Genomic DNA, 17,687 nt, shown 5'->3' with positions numbered 1-17,687 from the left:
CAGCATTCCTCTGTTCAAAATACACCAAAGGATTCTGATCACTTTCAGAATAAATTCTGACAACTTAAAGAAAAATACACAATGAAAGAGTTGTGAATTTCAGTTTTATTCAGGATCTTAATGAGGACTAGAGCCTGGGAGACAACCACACAACTCTGAAGAGGTAGGGGAAAAACCAGTTTATACACGATTTTTGGCTAGGAAATATGTGCAGTCAACCATACATCTTGGTAAAAGATGACTGCTGATCACAAAGAATACATATCTCAAGTTAATGATTTTACTGGTTTTCTGTGTATGGGAAGATGCAATAATCTAGCATCATTGAAATTCTTACTGAGATATGCATCTATCTATCTAAGGGCCTGCTCATCCAAAGCATAGAATGCCTCATCTTGTTTTTCATCCTGAATTCCTTTCAGGGTACACTGGCAGTGTGGTCAATGGCCATGGGTTATGACTTTACCCTTATAGAGCTGGGTGGTGAGCAATGCTCTTTGTCTTATTGATCTTAATTTTTCTGTGTCCACAGCCTCAAAGTTCTTATCAAGGCCCATAAGACCTTATACAATCTTCATCCCCTCCCCACCCCCTCACCCAGGTGCCCCTGCTATTCCCTAAATTTACAGGAGGCACTGCTGCCTCAGGACTCCTTTGTTTTTAAATCAACTTTATTGAGATACCATTTAAGTACAATAAATTGCATCCATTTAAATCGTACAATTTAAGGATTTAACAAATTTATACACTGGTGAAACCATCACCACAATCAAAATGCAGAACATTCTCAGTACCCCCAAACGTTTCCTTATGCCCATTGGAAAAAGGAGAAGGAATATTTATGAAATATTAACTTCTATTTACTTGGGGTTTGCTTTACTTTTCTTTTTCTAGGTTCTTATCATTGATTTTAGGCCTTTCTTTTTTTCTAATATAAACACGTGTTTATAAATTTTTCTCAAAGCTCTGCTTTAGCTGTATCACACAAATTTTGAAACGTTATCTTTCATAATCACACAGTTTGAAATATTTTCTAATTTCCTTTGTGATTACTTCTTTGACCCATGAATTGTTTAGGAGTAGACTGTACTTCCAGATATTTGTGATTTCCTAGATATTTATTAATTTTTAACTTAATGTCATTATGTATACATGGAGAACATACTCTATATGATTTCAATTATTTTAATTTTATTGAGACTTCTTTTGTGGCCTAGCACATGGTCTTTCCTAGTGAAATTGCCACTTTTTTATTTGGGTTTCTTTCCCCACCTTTTTTTTATTCTTTCCTTCCTTTTCTGCCCTCCTGTGGATTACTTGAATTTTTAAAAAAGAATGTCATTATAATTTATCAACTGATCTTTTAGCCCTTTCTCTTTGCAATTTTTTAGTAATTATCATAGGGATTAAACTATACATCCTTGAAAAAGGAACCCTCCTACACTGTTGGTGGGAATGTAAATTGGTGCAGCCACTGTGGAAAACAATATGGAGGTTCCTTAAAAAACTGAAAATAGACTTACCATATGATCCAGCAATCCCACTCTTGGGCATATATCTGGAGAAAAACATAATTCAAAAAGATACATGCACCCCAATGTTCATAGCAGCATTATTTATAATTGCCAAGACTTGGAAGCAACCTAAGTGTCCATCAACAGATGAATGAATAAAGAAGATGTGGTGTATATATACAATGAAATATTACTCAGCAATTAAAAAAGTTTACAAATGAACTTATTTACAAAACAGAAACAGACTCACAGACATAGAAAACAAACTTATTATTACCAAAAGGGAAGTGGGGGGGAGGGGTAAATTAGGAGTTTGGGATTAGCAGATACAAACTACAATATATATCCAGAGAAAACTCTAATTCGAAAAGATACATGCACCCGAATGTTCATAGCAGCACTATTTACAATAGCCAAGACATGGAAGCAACCATGGATAAAGAAGACATGGTGTATATATATATACAGTGGAATACTACTCAGCCATAAGAAAGAATGAAATAATGTCATTTGCAGCAACATGGATGGACCTAGAGATTATCATACTAAGTGAAGTAAGTCAGATAGAGAAAGACAAATATATGATATCACTTATATGTGGAATCTAAAAGGTGTTACAGGGAATTCCCTGGTGGTCCAGTGGTTAGGACTCTGTGCTCTCACTGCTGAGGGCCCAGGTTAGATCCCTGGTTGGGGAACTGAGATCCCACAAGCTGCACGGCATAGCCAAAAAAACAGAAGTGATACAAATGAATTTATTTACAAAACAGAAACAGTTCACAGACAGAGAATAAGAATTTATGGTTACCAAAGGGGAATTGGGGGAGGGATAAATTAGGAGTTTGGGATTAGCAGACACAAACTATTGATACTATACACAAAATAGATAAACAACAAGGTCCTACTGTATAGCACAGGGAACTATATTCAATATCTTGTAACAAACTATAATGGAAAAGAATAGGAAAAAGAATATACACATGTATAACTGAATCACTTTGCTGTACACCAGAAACTAACACAACATTGTAAATTAACAATACTTCAACAACAACAAAAAAAGAAAGAAAGAAAGAAAAGTGGCCAACTCACAAGGTTATTCTGAGGAATAATTGTTTAACACATGTATAACCCTTTGAGCATGGCCAGTCACAGAGAAAGAGCTCAATAAATATAACATTATTATTCCATTAAAAAATTCTCAATCCCGTCTAACTCAATGTCCCCTTTAAAAATAATAGAGTATGTGATGCTCACTTTATTTTCTTGTCATTACATTCATAGAGAACATAAGCTTTCTAGGTGCATTATTTAAAAGAAAATCAATATGATGCCCTTATGCTGAAATATAGGGAAGAAAAAGAAAAGGAAAATCACATATAACAAAATAATGTGTATTTTAATATTCAAATGACTCTAGTAGAAGGCCTAGTGTGGTCATCAGATATTTATAACTAATGAATAATTTTAGAATAACAGAATTAAGACAATATTTAACTGAATATTGCCATCATTTCTTTTTTATATTTGGTATTTTACAATTTGGCTTAATATATTCCTATGCAAATACACACACAGGCATGCAATATCTAACAAATGCACTGAAAAAGGTGTGCTGTTCTCATGGTACCACACAAATGGTGGGTGAAGCAATTTTATACAGTGATGAACCTTTTTTGGTAAAGTTCTGAACAGAACAAAGTACAAATTTTTCTTGATGTACACAATAATTGCATCCATGCACAATTCAAGATTACATTTTAAAAATTTAAAAATATCTTGTGTTTCTATGTAAAACCAAATCAGGTTAAAGCTCAGTTAACTGCAAACAGGTTTTTCTTACACTTGAAGATCCCACAGGACATAAGAAAGACATTCAGGATTTAGGACAATTCATTTCTTCTTTGTGAGGTGTTGTCTCAAGAAAATGAGAATATCCCTAGTCCATGCTCACTAAAAGCCAGGAACACGCCCAATAAGGAGACAAACTACACCCTCCTCCCCACCCCCATCCAAATTTCCCCGAAGCCTTCTTGAGCGTGGCCCTTTTCCTGCAGGAGACCCAGTATCATTTAGTGTCATTGCAAAATAGACCACTAGGAGGCAGCATATACCAAAGAGTAAGTATTTTTGACACCTTTACAGCGTTAAGAACTTGGGAGTGAGCAGGGCTGGGACTGGAGGACCTCAAATTTATTTGTAATGTTTTATTTCTATCACTACAAAAAGGTGACAAAAATATTGAAAATGGGTGCAAGTAATGAACACGTGAATACTTAATTTTTCTCTATCTTTACATTTAATTTTTAAAGACAAGTTCCGTTCTTAAATGATCAACAGAAATATCTGGACAGGATGTTGCTAAACCATCAATCTGCTTCCATTCACAGAAAGAGAATAAAAATGGTGGCAGCTGGAGATTCCAGACTTCCATTAATGGTTAAGAATAACGTACGTCTTCAAATACTATGAGAATGTGTAGACAAGAACAACACACCACTTTGGGGAGTGCAAGGAGATAGCACAAAGAAGGTGGGGTTTGAGTCGTCTTTAAGATCAGGTATATACGAAGAGGCAATAACAGTAATGATAGCTAGCATGTTATTAAGCTTCGTAGTTGACAGTATTCTTTCACAGGTTTGCTTTTTTTTTTTTTTTTAAACTTTGTTCTCATAGAATTTTTTTTTTAATTAATTAATGTATTTATTTTTGGCTGTGCCGGGTCCTCACCTCTGTGCGAGGGCTTTCTCCAGTTGCGGAGAGCGGGGGCCACTCTTCATCGCGGTGCGCGGGCCTCTCACTGTCGCGGCCTCTCTTGTTGCGGAGCACAGGCTCCAGACGCGCACGCTCAGTAGTTGTGGCTCACGGGCCTAGTTGCTCCGTGGCGTGTGGGATCTTCCCAGACCAGGGCTCGAACCCGTGTCCCCTGCATTGGCAGGCAGATTCTCAACCACTGCGCCACCAGGGAAGCCCCCTCTTTCACCGGTTTTAATCAAGTTCATCTTCTCACATTGCTGCTCACCCTTTTCCAGAACTATTCAAAGCGTGGTCGGCCAGCTGGTAACCATTACCTGTATTGAGAGACACTGAGACATACAGATATTGAGAGAAATCATTTATAAATGTTTATAGAAATTTGACAATTTTCTGTCTGTTGACCACAACAATAAAAAATTGGGGCTTGTGCTTTGTATGTTTTTTTAAATTTCTCTTTTACTGTATTTTACCAACGTGTCAGTCTTCAGTGGACTGAAAACACACATACGCACACGCCTGTGCAAGCACACATGCACACACATTTGATCCTTATCTACCAAAAGTTTGAGAAGCACTGGCTCCAGAACACCAAAACAGCCAGAAGGCATGAAGCAGGTAAGTAGGGTGAGCTGGAGGCGAAGGCTCACATTTAATAGTTTCTACCTATGACAAGTGGGCTTATTCAATTTTATTTAATCCTCCCAACAACCCAGTGGGATTGGTGGTATGATCCTGACTTTACAAAGAAGGGAAAAAACATAGAAAAGATAATGAACTTTCTCTAATGGAGCCAGGAGTCAAACCAAGATCTGCTAGAATTTTTAGCCCTTTGAAGATCTTGGATTAATTGCCATTTCAGCACCCTTCTCTCATCTAGCAATACCTATAGGTCACACTTTATTCTGGGACCAGTTGCTCCAGAGCTCAGAGTCGTGGCATTTATGCTCACATGTCCTCAAGAGTCAGTTCACTAATGTTTCCCTAAGTTAGGAGAAAGGGTCTGTCTTCTAACCCAATGGAACATGGTGTGTCTCATATGTCAAAAGAAAGGTTAAAACAATAATAGCATGCCAATTCCCCATTTCCTGTTCACATCTATACACACACATACATACACACACACACACACAACCTTCTCATCAAGCATGAAAAAATAAATTCTGCCCTATCTCTCACTGGAGTAGTGGTATCAGGTATGTTACTGACTTGATTTTTTTCCCCTTATGTTAAGGTGCTTTTTTTAATAGGTTTTTTTTTAATCATAAACTTGTATGATAAAAGTTTTTGATCATGAACTTTTTATCCAAAACTATTAAACAAGAAAGTATTTTACAAAAAAACATTTTTCATTTTTATTTTTCAGGTAAAGGAATCTGTCTGAATTCAAACCAAACATGACTAGATTTAAAGGGAGAAAAACCGGAAGACAATCATAATAGTGATACGATTTACAATATGTAGATAGAGCTTTTGGATAAAACTAAATGTTGCTTGAACAATGGATAATTAGGAATAGGTAATTTTGTTTTTCATTTTGCACTTTCAAAAAGCTTAAAACCATTAAATCAAAGAGATTTAGTGGGGCTAGGTCTGCACTTCTCCTTTCTTCATTTTGAAGGCCTATTAATAATAAAAAATTCATTAGAGATAACTTGAGGAAAAGTGTTTTGTCTAGCATCAAAAACTCATAATGGAAAGTATCTGGCAAGAATTTCTTCTTTTTTTCCTTCTCTTCTTCTTCGTATTAAAAGCAGTAATGATATTAAAGAGAACATCTATTGAATACATAGCATGTACTTGGAAATTTTACATAATGTTATTTCATTTAAGCCACACAACATCCCTATAAAGTAGGAATTATTCCTGTTTTAGCGATAGGAAATTGAGGCCCAGAGAAGTTAACTAGCATAAGTTTGCAAAGTTGGTAAATGACAGAATCAGGATAGAAACTTCATTTTTGAGCTTGAAGTCCATGCAAACTTTTGATAGTCTATGTAATGATTACAGAATTAAAACATGAGCAACAGCCAGTAAATCTCATTATCTCTGGGACCTCTACTTCTGTTAAATGATTTTCCTACTTTATGCAGAATGAGGCTCAAGTTACCCCATCTCTCCGGGCCTGCTTCCTGAGTAAAACGAGGACAATACTCATTTTATAATTTGTTGCAGTTAAAGAAGGTAACAACTACCTGAAGCATCTTTAATGCAGCAGATTGTCAACAGATGATAGCCACAATTATTTTTATTTTGTAAAGGAAGAAACTGGGGATTAAGCACATTTAGTTACAAAATTATAGGTGTGGAGCTGGATCCCAGGTCTGTCTGATTCCCAGGCCAGAGTTCATTATTGACTACACCGTAAGGTAAGTAAGCTGTCTTTGGTGAGGAAGTTGCTTTAATTGCTTAAAGCCCTGCAATGACATGTACAGCCTTCATTGTTCACTATTTAGCTAAATTACTATTTTCACTCTCTGGCAATTTGGGACACGGACAGTATAATAAAAATGCCTCCACACTTGTCTAGTAACCTCCCCGCCTGTCCCCAGGATCCCACAGCATGAGCTTTGTGGGTAAAGGAAGAGATCCACAACGAACTCGACCTCAAACAGCACAATTAGCTCAAAACCGCCCCCCGCCCAGATGTTGATATTTTCCTCTCTCGGCCCCGCCCCCGACCACGCGGGGCTCCAGCCACGCCCCCAAGCTGGAGTTACTGGGCGGACTCGCAGAGCGCCTCAGCCTACCCACAAGGGATTCCCTCTCCAGCCAATCGCGTCTGAACTACGGGACGGCCCCTAACAAAGATGGCGGGGAGGGCTTCAGTGAGGGCAGGGTGATTTAATACCCGAACCTGCGGCGGACAGCGAAGACAGAGGTAGCGGCGCAGCCCCGACCATGGAGGAGGGCAACAGCGCTGGCAGCGGTGGCAGCGACAGCAGCACCAGCGGGAGTGGCGGGGCGCAGCAAAGGGAGCTGGAGCGCATGGCTGAGGTTCTGGTCACCGGAGAGCAGCTACGGTAAGATGAGGGGCAGTGCCGGGGGAGGCTAGCGGTGGCACTGCCAGCCAGTGTCCGTGGCAGTCGCGCGCGCACGCGCGCCGTGGTTCGTGGGTAGCGACTCGCGCGGGGCTCCGGGACGCCTGCGGACGCGTCGACCCTCCGCGCCGCACCCCCGCTTAGCTGCTGCAGCCCAGCGTCCTGCGGACTCCGGACTGGCGCGGGGCTCCTGAGGCGGACGCGGGCGGGCGCGCGGTGCTCGCTGCGCCCTCGCCCAGCTGCTGCAGCCCCGCGCCCCGCAGACGCGTTGCTGCGGACCGCGCGCGCCCTCTCTGCCCGGGCACCCGGGAGCTGCCGGGCCTCCCGGCTGACAGCTCGCTCCTCCTCCCCTCAGAGAGCGAGAGGGGAGGGTGAAGGGCCCCCCGCCGGCCCCAACCCCAGCCCCTTTACTCCTAGGTAAAAGGAGCCAGACCAGATCCCCTTCACTTAAGGTTTTCCTTTTGGCTTGCAAGTCTGGCTTCACTCCCCTGAGCCTCAGTATTTTCATCTGTAAAATGGGGCTGATCACGGCAACTTCCTTGAACGGTTGTGGTGGTGGCTAAACTGAGAACATTTCTGAAACACTGTACCTATCACTTAATTGGCACATACTCATTAGTCATTATTTGGGTCCGCAAGGGGGCGTGGAGGCACCTTGTCCCGCTGCCCTGCTGCCAGCTCCCCCAGCGCGCACATTTTGGGCAGCAGGGTCCATCGGCCCCAGGCTGCTGCAAGAATTGGGACTTGATGTGTGTCACTGCGTCCAGGACAGGCAGTTACCCCCAGATTCAGGACCCCCTCCCGCCCACTTTATCATTCCCATCCCATCCTTGTCCTTCTTGGATTCATGTTTGAGAATTCTCCTTATGGTATGACCGGTTCCGCAGCTGTCCGTCTTGTGGTCATAAATCAGTTTGCCAGGGGGAAAACCCCCTTGGCTTCACAGTGTTTGAGCCAAAACTTGCATGCCGGCCCCTGTCCCATCGGAACGGTGCGCTTGCCTCTTACTTCTAGTTCTTGGCCTGAACTTCCAGGCTCATTTCGGTTTCTAAAATGCTGTGTTTCAGGACCCGAAGGAGAGAGACTCTTGCAACGATCCCTAAAGGTTTGGTAACCACCCTGCTTGCTGCCCTTAGATTGAGAAAGTAAATATTGGAGGTCAGAATTAATTGAGTTTAACGTGACAAGAGGCAAATTGCGCATTTCTATCCCTTGATGATTTTTTAATGTATAGTCAGAATTAAAGGGAATAAAAGCTTCTTTTCCATCAAGAGATTTTCTAACTGAAAAAAATCAAAATAAAGCTTTTCTGATTCACCTTGAAACACTTTAATAATTTATCCGCTCCTCAGTTGGGTACGTTTCACTTCCTTTAAAATAATAAACCGCAGGGTGCCTCTGTTTGTCCAGAAAGCACTTTCTCCTTCGAGATGCTTAAATACCCCTGCCTTGGTTGGGGAGGTCCCCAGGGCACTTCCCCTCGTCCCAGGCATCCCTCTGCACGACAGCAAGTTTGAGGGCTAGGCTTAGTGTGTCGATAAGATAGAGGGCTGTCTCGCACTCGGGTTACATAGACCTGGGTTTGAATTTATGCTCAGCCACTTTGTTGCCAAGAGTTAACATTAAGTTGTTTTGAGGAGGACTTTAAAACCAGAGTGAATCTGGGTTTGCTACTTACTAGTGTGGGACCTTGGACGAGTTAACTAAGAATGATGGGTAATAATGGAGCCTACCTCTGTATTGTGATGAGGATTAATTAGATGAGTTAGTGCTTAGATCAGTGCCTGGGATATAGTATGCACCATGCCAGCCTTAGCTATTATAGTTCTGTGACTTTGGACAAGTTAATTCACTTCTCTGAGCCTCTGTTTCCTCATCTGTAGAAAGGCAATGAAGATAGCACTTCATAGGGTTGTTGTGAGAGTTTTCCCCTGGGCTTCATGTGTTGAAGAGCATTCAACAAACGGTTGTTGGAATTAATGAGTGTTATTGGTCTCTTGTGTGTCACCACAGGTGACTTCCAGCTGAGCAAGATCTAGCAGAAAGGATTGGTTGGTGGTTAAGAACACAGGCTGCCTGGGTTCTTATTCTGTCTCCATTTATTAGTCCTGTGACTTGCGGGCAATTTACTTAACTTCTCTGTGCCTCCGTTTTACTTCTCTTGCAGGAATTTTGTGAGGATTAAATGAGGAGATGCTACATGTAAAAGGCTCAGTAAATGTTAGTTACTTAATTTTACTTTGGGAAACTGTCATCATTGCTTTTTAAAAATCTCTACCATCTTTGTACTGTGCTGAGTACAGAATACATAGTAATTACTCAAATATTTGAATAACTAGTGTATGTAATTAAATATACTATTGTAAATACAGATAATGTAATATTCAGAATTTAGGGATTTAAGTGACGATGTATGCCACTAGCTTCTTGGTTACTGGAGGAACCTCTCATAAAGGAGTAGGGATGCAGCCCTCCTGGCTTTCACTGTCACAACCTGTTTTCACATCCCTAACTGCTTTCTCACAAGCTGATTGTGGGGACTTTGTGATGTCCAGGCCTCCTGCCTCTAATAGCTACACACACACACACACACTCACTCACACACTCACAGACACACAGACAATTCCTCCTCTCTGCCTTCTCTTTCCTTTCCATTGCTTTCTGGGTCAGCAAAGATGAGGTGAATGAAGGTGGTAAGGAAAGGAGACACCAGGATTGGGATTTGAAATACAAAATTTGGCTTCCAGGTCCAGCTCTGTGAATTTTATTAATTTAATATTTATTTATGGATGTATATATGGATATTGTATATATGGATGTATGTATTTATTTTGAACTACTTTTGCTTGGGCAAGTCAGTTAGCCACTCTGGGCCTCAGTGACTGTACCTGCAGAATGGGAATAATAATATCCTCCCATGTAAGATCTGTGGTGTTGGATCAAATGGGGCATAACATGGGAAGGAACTTTGTAAAATAAATCAATAAATCAAGAGTAGTTGTTGCTATGATTATTATAAGCTCCAGATGTGAAATTGGGGGTTGGCTCCGTAATCCTGACACTTTGGTAAGGGCAGCTGGTTGCATAAGGATATGAAATTGAGTAACATTTAAAAACATCTCCTGCTTTCTTTTCCAGCCTGACTGCAGGATCCTTTTCCTAATCTCTTTGTGCTTTCCCTTGTCATAAAAGATTTTACTTCCTTGCTCAATGTATTTGAGTGTTTTTGTATCTTAAAAATGCATTTGGATACCACTTCACATCCCCAGGATGGCTATAATCAAAAAGACAGATAATGAGAACTGTTGGCAAGGATGCGGGGAAATTGGAACCTTTATACGCTGCTGGTGGAAAGGTAAAATGATGCAGCCACTTTGGAAATCATTCTGGCATTTCCTCAAAGACTAAACATAGAATTACCATGTGACCCAGCGCTTTTACTCCTAGGTATGTATTCAAGAGAAACAAAAACATATGTCTACATAAAAATTTGTACACAAATTTTCACAGCAGCATTTTTTTTTAATTAATTAATTTATTTATTTATTTATTTATGGCTGTGTTGGGTCTTCGTTTCTGTGCTAGGGCTTTCTCCAGTTGTGGCAAGCGGGGGCCACTCTTCATCGCGGTGCGCGGGCCTCTCACTATCGCGGCCTCTCTTGTTGCGGAGCACAGGCTCCAGACGCGCAGGCTCAGTAGTTGTGGCTCACGGGCCCAGTCGCTCCGCGGCATGTGGGATCTTCCCAGACCAGGGCTCGAACCCGTGTCCCCTGCATTGGCAGGCAGATTCTCAACCACTGCGCCACCTGGGAAGTCCGTATACGATGACTTTTTAAATCATTATTTTTGTTTTATATATAAATCTTTTATCTTGAAATTTGTCATGCAATCATAACTGGCATTCTAATTACAGCATCCAAAATCCACCTTATGTTTCTTCTATAGATTAATCCCAGAGATACTTAGCAAGAAAGTGGCTTGTAATAGAGCATTTAAATAAAGAAGGCCAATGAATATCACTCTTCTCTCTGTGGTAATGGTAGGCATTATAATAATAACAATAATACTTACATGGCATATATTACCTGCCGAAGACTCTTCCAAGTGCTTATATATATTATTAAAATATATATTAATATATATTATCAAAAGCATATATATGCCTTTAAGCTTTATAAGCTACTCTGTGTAGAAGATATACTTGTTATCCTCATTTTACAGATGGGAAAACTGAGGAACGAAGCATGTAAGCTAACTGGCCATCGATTTTTCAGCCAGAAAGTGCTAGAGCTGAGAGTTCTTGCTCTTACGCAAAATGCTAGATTACAATTTAGAGGGTTAAGAAGTGTCAGGGTAAGACCAATGTAAAACAGAATCATACATGTAAGACTATGATATTCTGGTATGAGAACTTTTGCAAACAAGCAAGTAGACAAATGATTTTTCCCTTCTGTTGGGAAAAGCTAATTAATTTCTAGAAGTGTTTATGTTTTGACAAGATAGAATGGTCAGTTTCTCCGTTAACTTTTAAAGTGGGTCTCCCTTGCCATATGGTTTTGAAAACTTAATTTGAACTCCACTCATTCTGAATTTCTAATCATTTTAATGGGAAGATAAATTACAGTTCACTGTTTTGCCAGCTGTGAGGAGGGGAGTGGGGTAGGGAGGAGAATTAAGAATGTAATGGGGAATGCTTAATTAAGAGAGAAAACGCCTCAAGCTTTTCAGTTACGCTCATCTACCTAGACTAAATATGCTAATTACAACAGTCTTATCCAGTCATTAAAGCTGGGTCCCTAAAAGCAATTTATGAGGCAATGAGTTTTAGGGAAGTTGTAGGAAATTGCAGTTCTTTCAAATTGTTTGATGTATTGCCTTTTTGCTACACCAGACTGCCTTTCCAGACTCTCACAGCCTCGCTATTGCCTTTTTCATAAAAACATGTTAAATCAATATTGAGTTGCTTTTCTGAATTTGCTTTGCCAGTGTTAATGCAGTGTGCTGATAGAAGGTAAAAATCAGCTTCTGGAACCAAAGGCCAATCTACAATAAAGTAAATATAAGATACGGAATTTAGAGATACAGAATAGGACAAGGAGAAATACAGCTGACCCCTGAACACTGCGCGGGTTACGGCACCCACCCTCTGCACAGTTGAAGATCCGAGTATGACTTTATAGTCAGACTTTCTCTGTATCCCTGGTTCCCCATCCACAGATTCAACCAATCATGAAATATGTAGTACTGTAGTATTTATATTGAAAAAATCCAAGTATAAGTGGACCTGAGCAGTTCAAATCCCAGTTGTTCAAGGGTCAGCTGTAGTTTGTTTTATTGCACTTTGAACTTAAGGAACTTCGAGATTGGCTTAGAGAATGTCTTAGGGGGTAGCCCCTACTGGTGTCCGTTAATATGGAAGCCTAGCTCTACTAGACATTGTAACCAAAGGGAATAGAGGGAAAACTACTGACCAGATGCTACTATTGAAATGTAGGGATCCAAGCAGGAGGAATATGCTTCTTTTCTTCTAATAAGCAGAGAGGATATCCTGGCCTTGGGAAATTACCGCCTGTTCAGATGAAAAAGGGAGAACTTTAGGAAATGGCAAATGACTGTATTTGGAGTCAGTGCAGACAAGCCTCGTGTAGAGTGTTGAACTGCCTTTACACCAGAGGCTTTTCTCATACACAGACCCTATTCCTATGAACATCTTTTCTGCTTCACACACTAGATGTGGGTACAGCAGGCACAGTCCTGGCACATAGCAAGCTCAGTAAAGACTCCTTTCTCCCCTGGAGAGAGAGCCTGGGAAGGTACTTTGTCACTTGCCAAAACCCTCATGCAAATGGAAGACACTTAGTAAGTGCTCAATACATGACTGTGGAATTATTTTACACCTTCATGCACTTATTCTTTCGTAAACCTGTTTTTGAAATGTGTGCAGTGTTAATTGTTTCTGAGTAATATGTTTGTGATGACTTTTCTAAAAGGCCGATCTGATATTTAGGTTCTGGCTTCTGTCGACTTTGGAATCAATAAACCTGAAAATAAGTTATTAAATAAACACACCTCAAAAGAAGAGAATGAGAGGTGATGGATGATTGTTCTCCTCTCCTATAATTTCTAGTATTTATTTGGATCAGGAACTCACATCCCTTTATTAGGTGGCGGCTCTTAAGTGGTTGGTGTTTATGAGTTTAGTGATTAGGAAAAGACAAAGGAAACAATCATCAACCCTCTTTCTACCTAGTAAGTCATCACACTTTTCTCTCTTCCTCATTATCTACCAAGGATAGATGGGTCCCAGATCTGGGATCCTTGTCCCCGTATTATCAGCTTTAACCAACCTTGGAAGCTTATGTCAGTGACTGTTTTTGTTGATTATTAGATGCTGGGGGAACACCAGTGGAGACGGAGTGCGGGGAGAGAGCTTAGCGGATCAGACAGCCTGCTTGTAAACAGCTGTTCCCGTGGCAGTGCCAGCAGGGGCAACAGGAGCTATTTTCATCAGGGCTGGGATGGCCCCATACTGGAAGAGTTCAGAGAGAGCAGGAATTTACTCTCGTCTGCACAACGAGTCACTTTTCTGTAGCTTTTCAAATATGTTTAAGGTTGAATAAGAGAGGCGAGACGGAGAAAGAAAACACACCTGGGAGTGGGGGACAAGATATCCTTTTGTCTGTGCAGTTTTCTGATAACAGCTGTTGCTAGGGTGTGGCAAGAGGGGACAAATGCCAGGGCCTCCAGCTGGGGGAAGCCCATGGCAGCTGCAGAGGAGGTGGTTAGCAGCTAGTGTCATCAGATAAAGGCTCAAATCTTTCCACTTGGAACCTTTAGCTGCTTCTGGTGATTTTGTTATTGTTGGTGGTGTGTGTTTGTTATTTGTTTTAATCCTGATGGCACTGTCTCCCTGCAACACTTGTACCTACAGATTTCTGATTCTGATATTTACCCAGAGGTTCCTTTCATTGAAGTAAACTGTGGCCCAGCATCCACTTAGGTCTTGGCCTTATTTTGATCATCCAGCTCTGTGAGGCTCTCCTTTGGGTGGTGAAACTGTTACAGCCCCAGAGAACCGAACCTTGTGCTTTGCGGCAGTTCAGGTAGGCTTCAGAAGGACCAGTCCTAGTACAGAATGCTCAGTAGCTTCTCTGATCATGACTTAAAGTGTGAGAAACAAATGAAGCTCAGAATGAACATTCTCTCGTTAAGAGAGAAAGCCTCATTTCATGCTATCCTATTTTCATTACAATTAGGTTAGTCCCTGTGCTTTTATTATGTGTGAAGTTGGCCATTTTCTAACAAGTTGTAAAATTCTGGAGGAATACACTATGAGTGGTGTGTCCACAAAACAAACAAACAAAAAAAACAAGGGAGATTGGGAGGGGGTTAGTGTAGAGATATATAACGAGGTACTGGTTTAAGAACAACCAGTGTGTAAATGTGCAAATTTACAAAAAGGATATGTTAAGAAAGGATTGTTTTTTTCCATCTTAAAAAAGGATTTAGCACATTTTCTGTTGAGGATCCTGGGTTAGTTTTCTATTTAAAATGCAATTCTTCTTATACGATTTGCACGCTATTTTCAGGCACATATACTGAGTCCAGTAAAGCGTGAACTTTTGGACTGTAGAAGTACTGTTTTGCTTCCCGATTCCTTTCCTCTTCCCCAGGAGGAAAGGAGAATGGGGTAAACTTGGACCCTATTTTCATTGAATATTTTTATAAAAGTTCTACTTACCTTTGCTCGTTAACATTTCCATAAATGATAGTGACTTTCACAGAATGTATTCACTGCAAAAAGCAGTGGTGCTCTATGACTGTATTTTACATCTAGATGCCAAGTGCCTCTTATACCATCTTTAGTTAAGCTATAAGATGGTTGATAAAATAAGACTTTACCAAAGCTCCTACTTGTACTATTTTCTTCTTAAAAACAGACAACAAAAATCAGTTTAGAGGTGAGGTTTTAAGACAGTTATCTGATGCATAACCATGATTCATTTTCCTTCACATTTGTTAAAATTTACTTTCTAAGAAAACCATAATTCAGAAGGACACATGTACCCCAATGTTCATTGCAGCACTATTCACAATAGCCAGGACATGGAAACAACCTAAATGTCCAATGACAGATGACTGGATAAAGAAGATGTGGTACATATATACAGTGGAATATTACTCAGCCATAAAAAGGAATGAAATTGGGTCATTTGTAGAAATGTGGATGGACCTGCAGTCTGTCATACAGAGTGAAGTAAGCCAGAAAGAGAAAAACAGATATCGTATATTAACGCATATATGTGGAATCTAGAAAAATGGTACAGATGAACCTATTAGCAGAGCAGGAATAGAGACGTAGAGAATGGACATGTGGACACGGTGGTGGGGGGGGAAGGGGAGGGTGGGACAAATTGGGAGATTAGGATTGACATATATACATTACCATGTGTAAGATAGATAGCTAGTGGGAACATGCTATAACGCACAGGAAGCTCAGCTCGGTGCTCTGTGACCACCTAGATGGGTGGGATGGCAGTGGGGGGGGTGAGAGGGAGGTCCAAGAGGGAGGGGATATAGGTATACATATAGCTGATTCACTTCATTGTACAGCAGAAACTAACACAACATTGTAAAGCAATTATACTCCAATAAAAAAAGTAAATAAACATTTTAAAAATAAAAAATAAGAAAACTAAGGAAATGTGACTAAAGTATGAACTTTAGTTAATAATAATGTGTCAGTATTAACCAATTGTATCAAATTTGCCATATTAGTGGTGTGTGGTATACCTTTACGACTTTTTTCTAAATCCGAAGCTGTTCTAAAATAAGTTTATTAAAGAGTAAAACAATAAATGAAGCACACACATACACAACACAGATACAACAAATGAAGTGATAAAAAGATAACTATTAATACATTTTAAAAAATTTGCTCATTACTGGTCTGTACCAAATAGCATGACTCATTTGTGGTCTCTAAGGTTTTCTTGAAATAACCAGAGATCACAGATGAAGTTGCTGAAAAGGATCACATGTTGATTATGTTGGATTGAAAGTACAGTGCTGAAGAGTGTATAGACTGGAATCAGAATGCCTCGGCTTAAACCCTGATTTTGTTACTTACCAGCTGGATGACCTTGGGTTAGTTATTTCATGAATCTGTGTCTTAGTTTCTTAGTCTGTAAACTGGTGATGAAAATAGACTTCAGTAAGTTGGTCTTAGAATGATACGTTGATATTTGTATAGCACTTAGAACTATGCCAGGCAATTAGTGTTATGAGTGTTTATTAATAAATAAATATTGGGGGAAAAAAGAATTTACTTTATTAATGACTGTTTCGTAGACTCTGATAGTCAAACCTAACAGTGGGTATAACCTGTCTTCATGAGAGAGGATGAATAGACCTTAGTTGCCATGATAAAGTACACTTATCCTGCTACCATACTTACAAGAGCCAAAAGTTATCACAGAGTATTTAAGGACATTCAAATACAAGGAACAAGAGTGAACTAGAGCTTTTTCCTCCAACATTTTATTATGAAAAATTTCAAACATACAGAAAAGTGTAAAGAATTCTACAGTGAACATCCTTTTCTCCACCGCTTGGATTCCACAATTAACATTCCACCGTGCTTGCTTTAGCACGTGATACAAGATACTGATTATAGTTCCCTGTGCTATACAGTAGGTCCTTAATTATCTATTTTATATATAGTAGTGTGTATCTGTTAATTCCAAATTCCTAATTTATCGCTCTTCCCCACCTTCCCCTTTGGTAACCATAAGTTTTTTTCTATGTCTGAGTCTATTTGTGTTTTGTAAATAAGTTTGTTTGTATCATTTTTTTAGATTCCATGTATAAGTGATATCATATGTTATTTGTCTTTCTCTGTCTGACTGATTTCACTTACTATGATATTCTCTAGGACCATTCTTGTTGCTACAAGGTTCTTTTTTTTTTTTTTTTTAAGAGATAAAACTTATGTATAATGAAATGCACCATTTGATGAGTATTGACTAAGACATACATCTGTGAAACCCAAACCCCTATCTGGATATCTTTGAATGCTTTTGGCTGCAAGAAACAGAAAATCGACTCAAACAATGTATTCACCCACGTAACTGGAAATCCAGGAGATGTGAATAACCAACTGATACCATGTGCGTACGTAATTATATTTCTTCTGAAATAATACCGTATCCTTAGAATTACGATACTCTACTATAGAATTGTCATCTGTGGAGTCCTTACCTCCCTTTCCTTTCCAGCACTCAGCAGAAGTGTTGCAAAGCTGAAGGAAAGGTTGGATCTTACTTTTTGAAGCCAAAACCTGTTTCAACAGCAGCATGAAGGGCTCTGCTTTCCCCCA

At 40.0% G+C, this 17,687-nt stretch overlaps 1 protein-coding gene across 4 annotated transcripts in view; it reads left to right on the top strand.

The window, feature by feature from the left end:
* The first annotated feature begins 7,057 nt into the window (after positions 1 to 7,057).
* Positions 7,058 to 17,687, top strand: part of DEPTOR (DEP domain containing MTOR interacting protein) — a 175,501-nt gene continuing 164,871 nt past the window's right edge. Inside the window, exons 1-2 of one of the 4 annotated variants that reach the window (XM_059901400.1) lie at positions 7,203 to 7,291; positions 17,289 to 17,478. In XM_059901400.1, the coding sequence (XP_059757383.1) occupies positions 17,477 to 17,478 (2 nt within the window). In that variant the 5' untranslated portion in view covers positions 7,203 to 7,291; positions 17,289 to 17,476. Of the gene's footprint in view, positions 7,292 to 17,288; positions 17,479 to 17,687 lie in introns of all 4 variants that reach the window. The other 3 variants (XM_059901398.1, XM_059901401.1, XM_059901399.1) reach the window with 3 other exon arrangements.

This window comes from Balaenoptera ricei, chromosome 17, assembly GCF_028023285.1.
Source record: "Balaenoptera ricei isolate mBalRic1 chromosome 17, mBalRic1.hap2, whole genome shotgun sequence".
NCBI lineage: Eukaryota > Metazoa > Chordata > Mammalia > Artiodactyla > Balaenopteridae > Balaenoptera > Balaenoptera ricei.
This window is presented reverse-complemented; position numbering and strand designations above follow the sequence as displayed.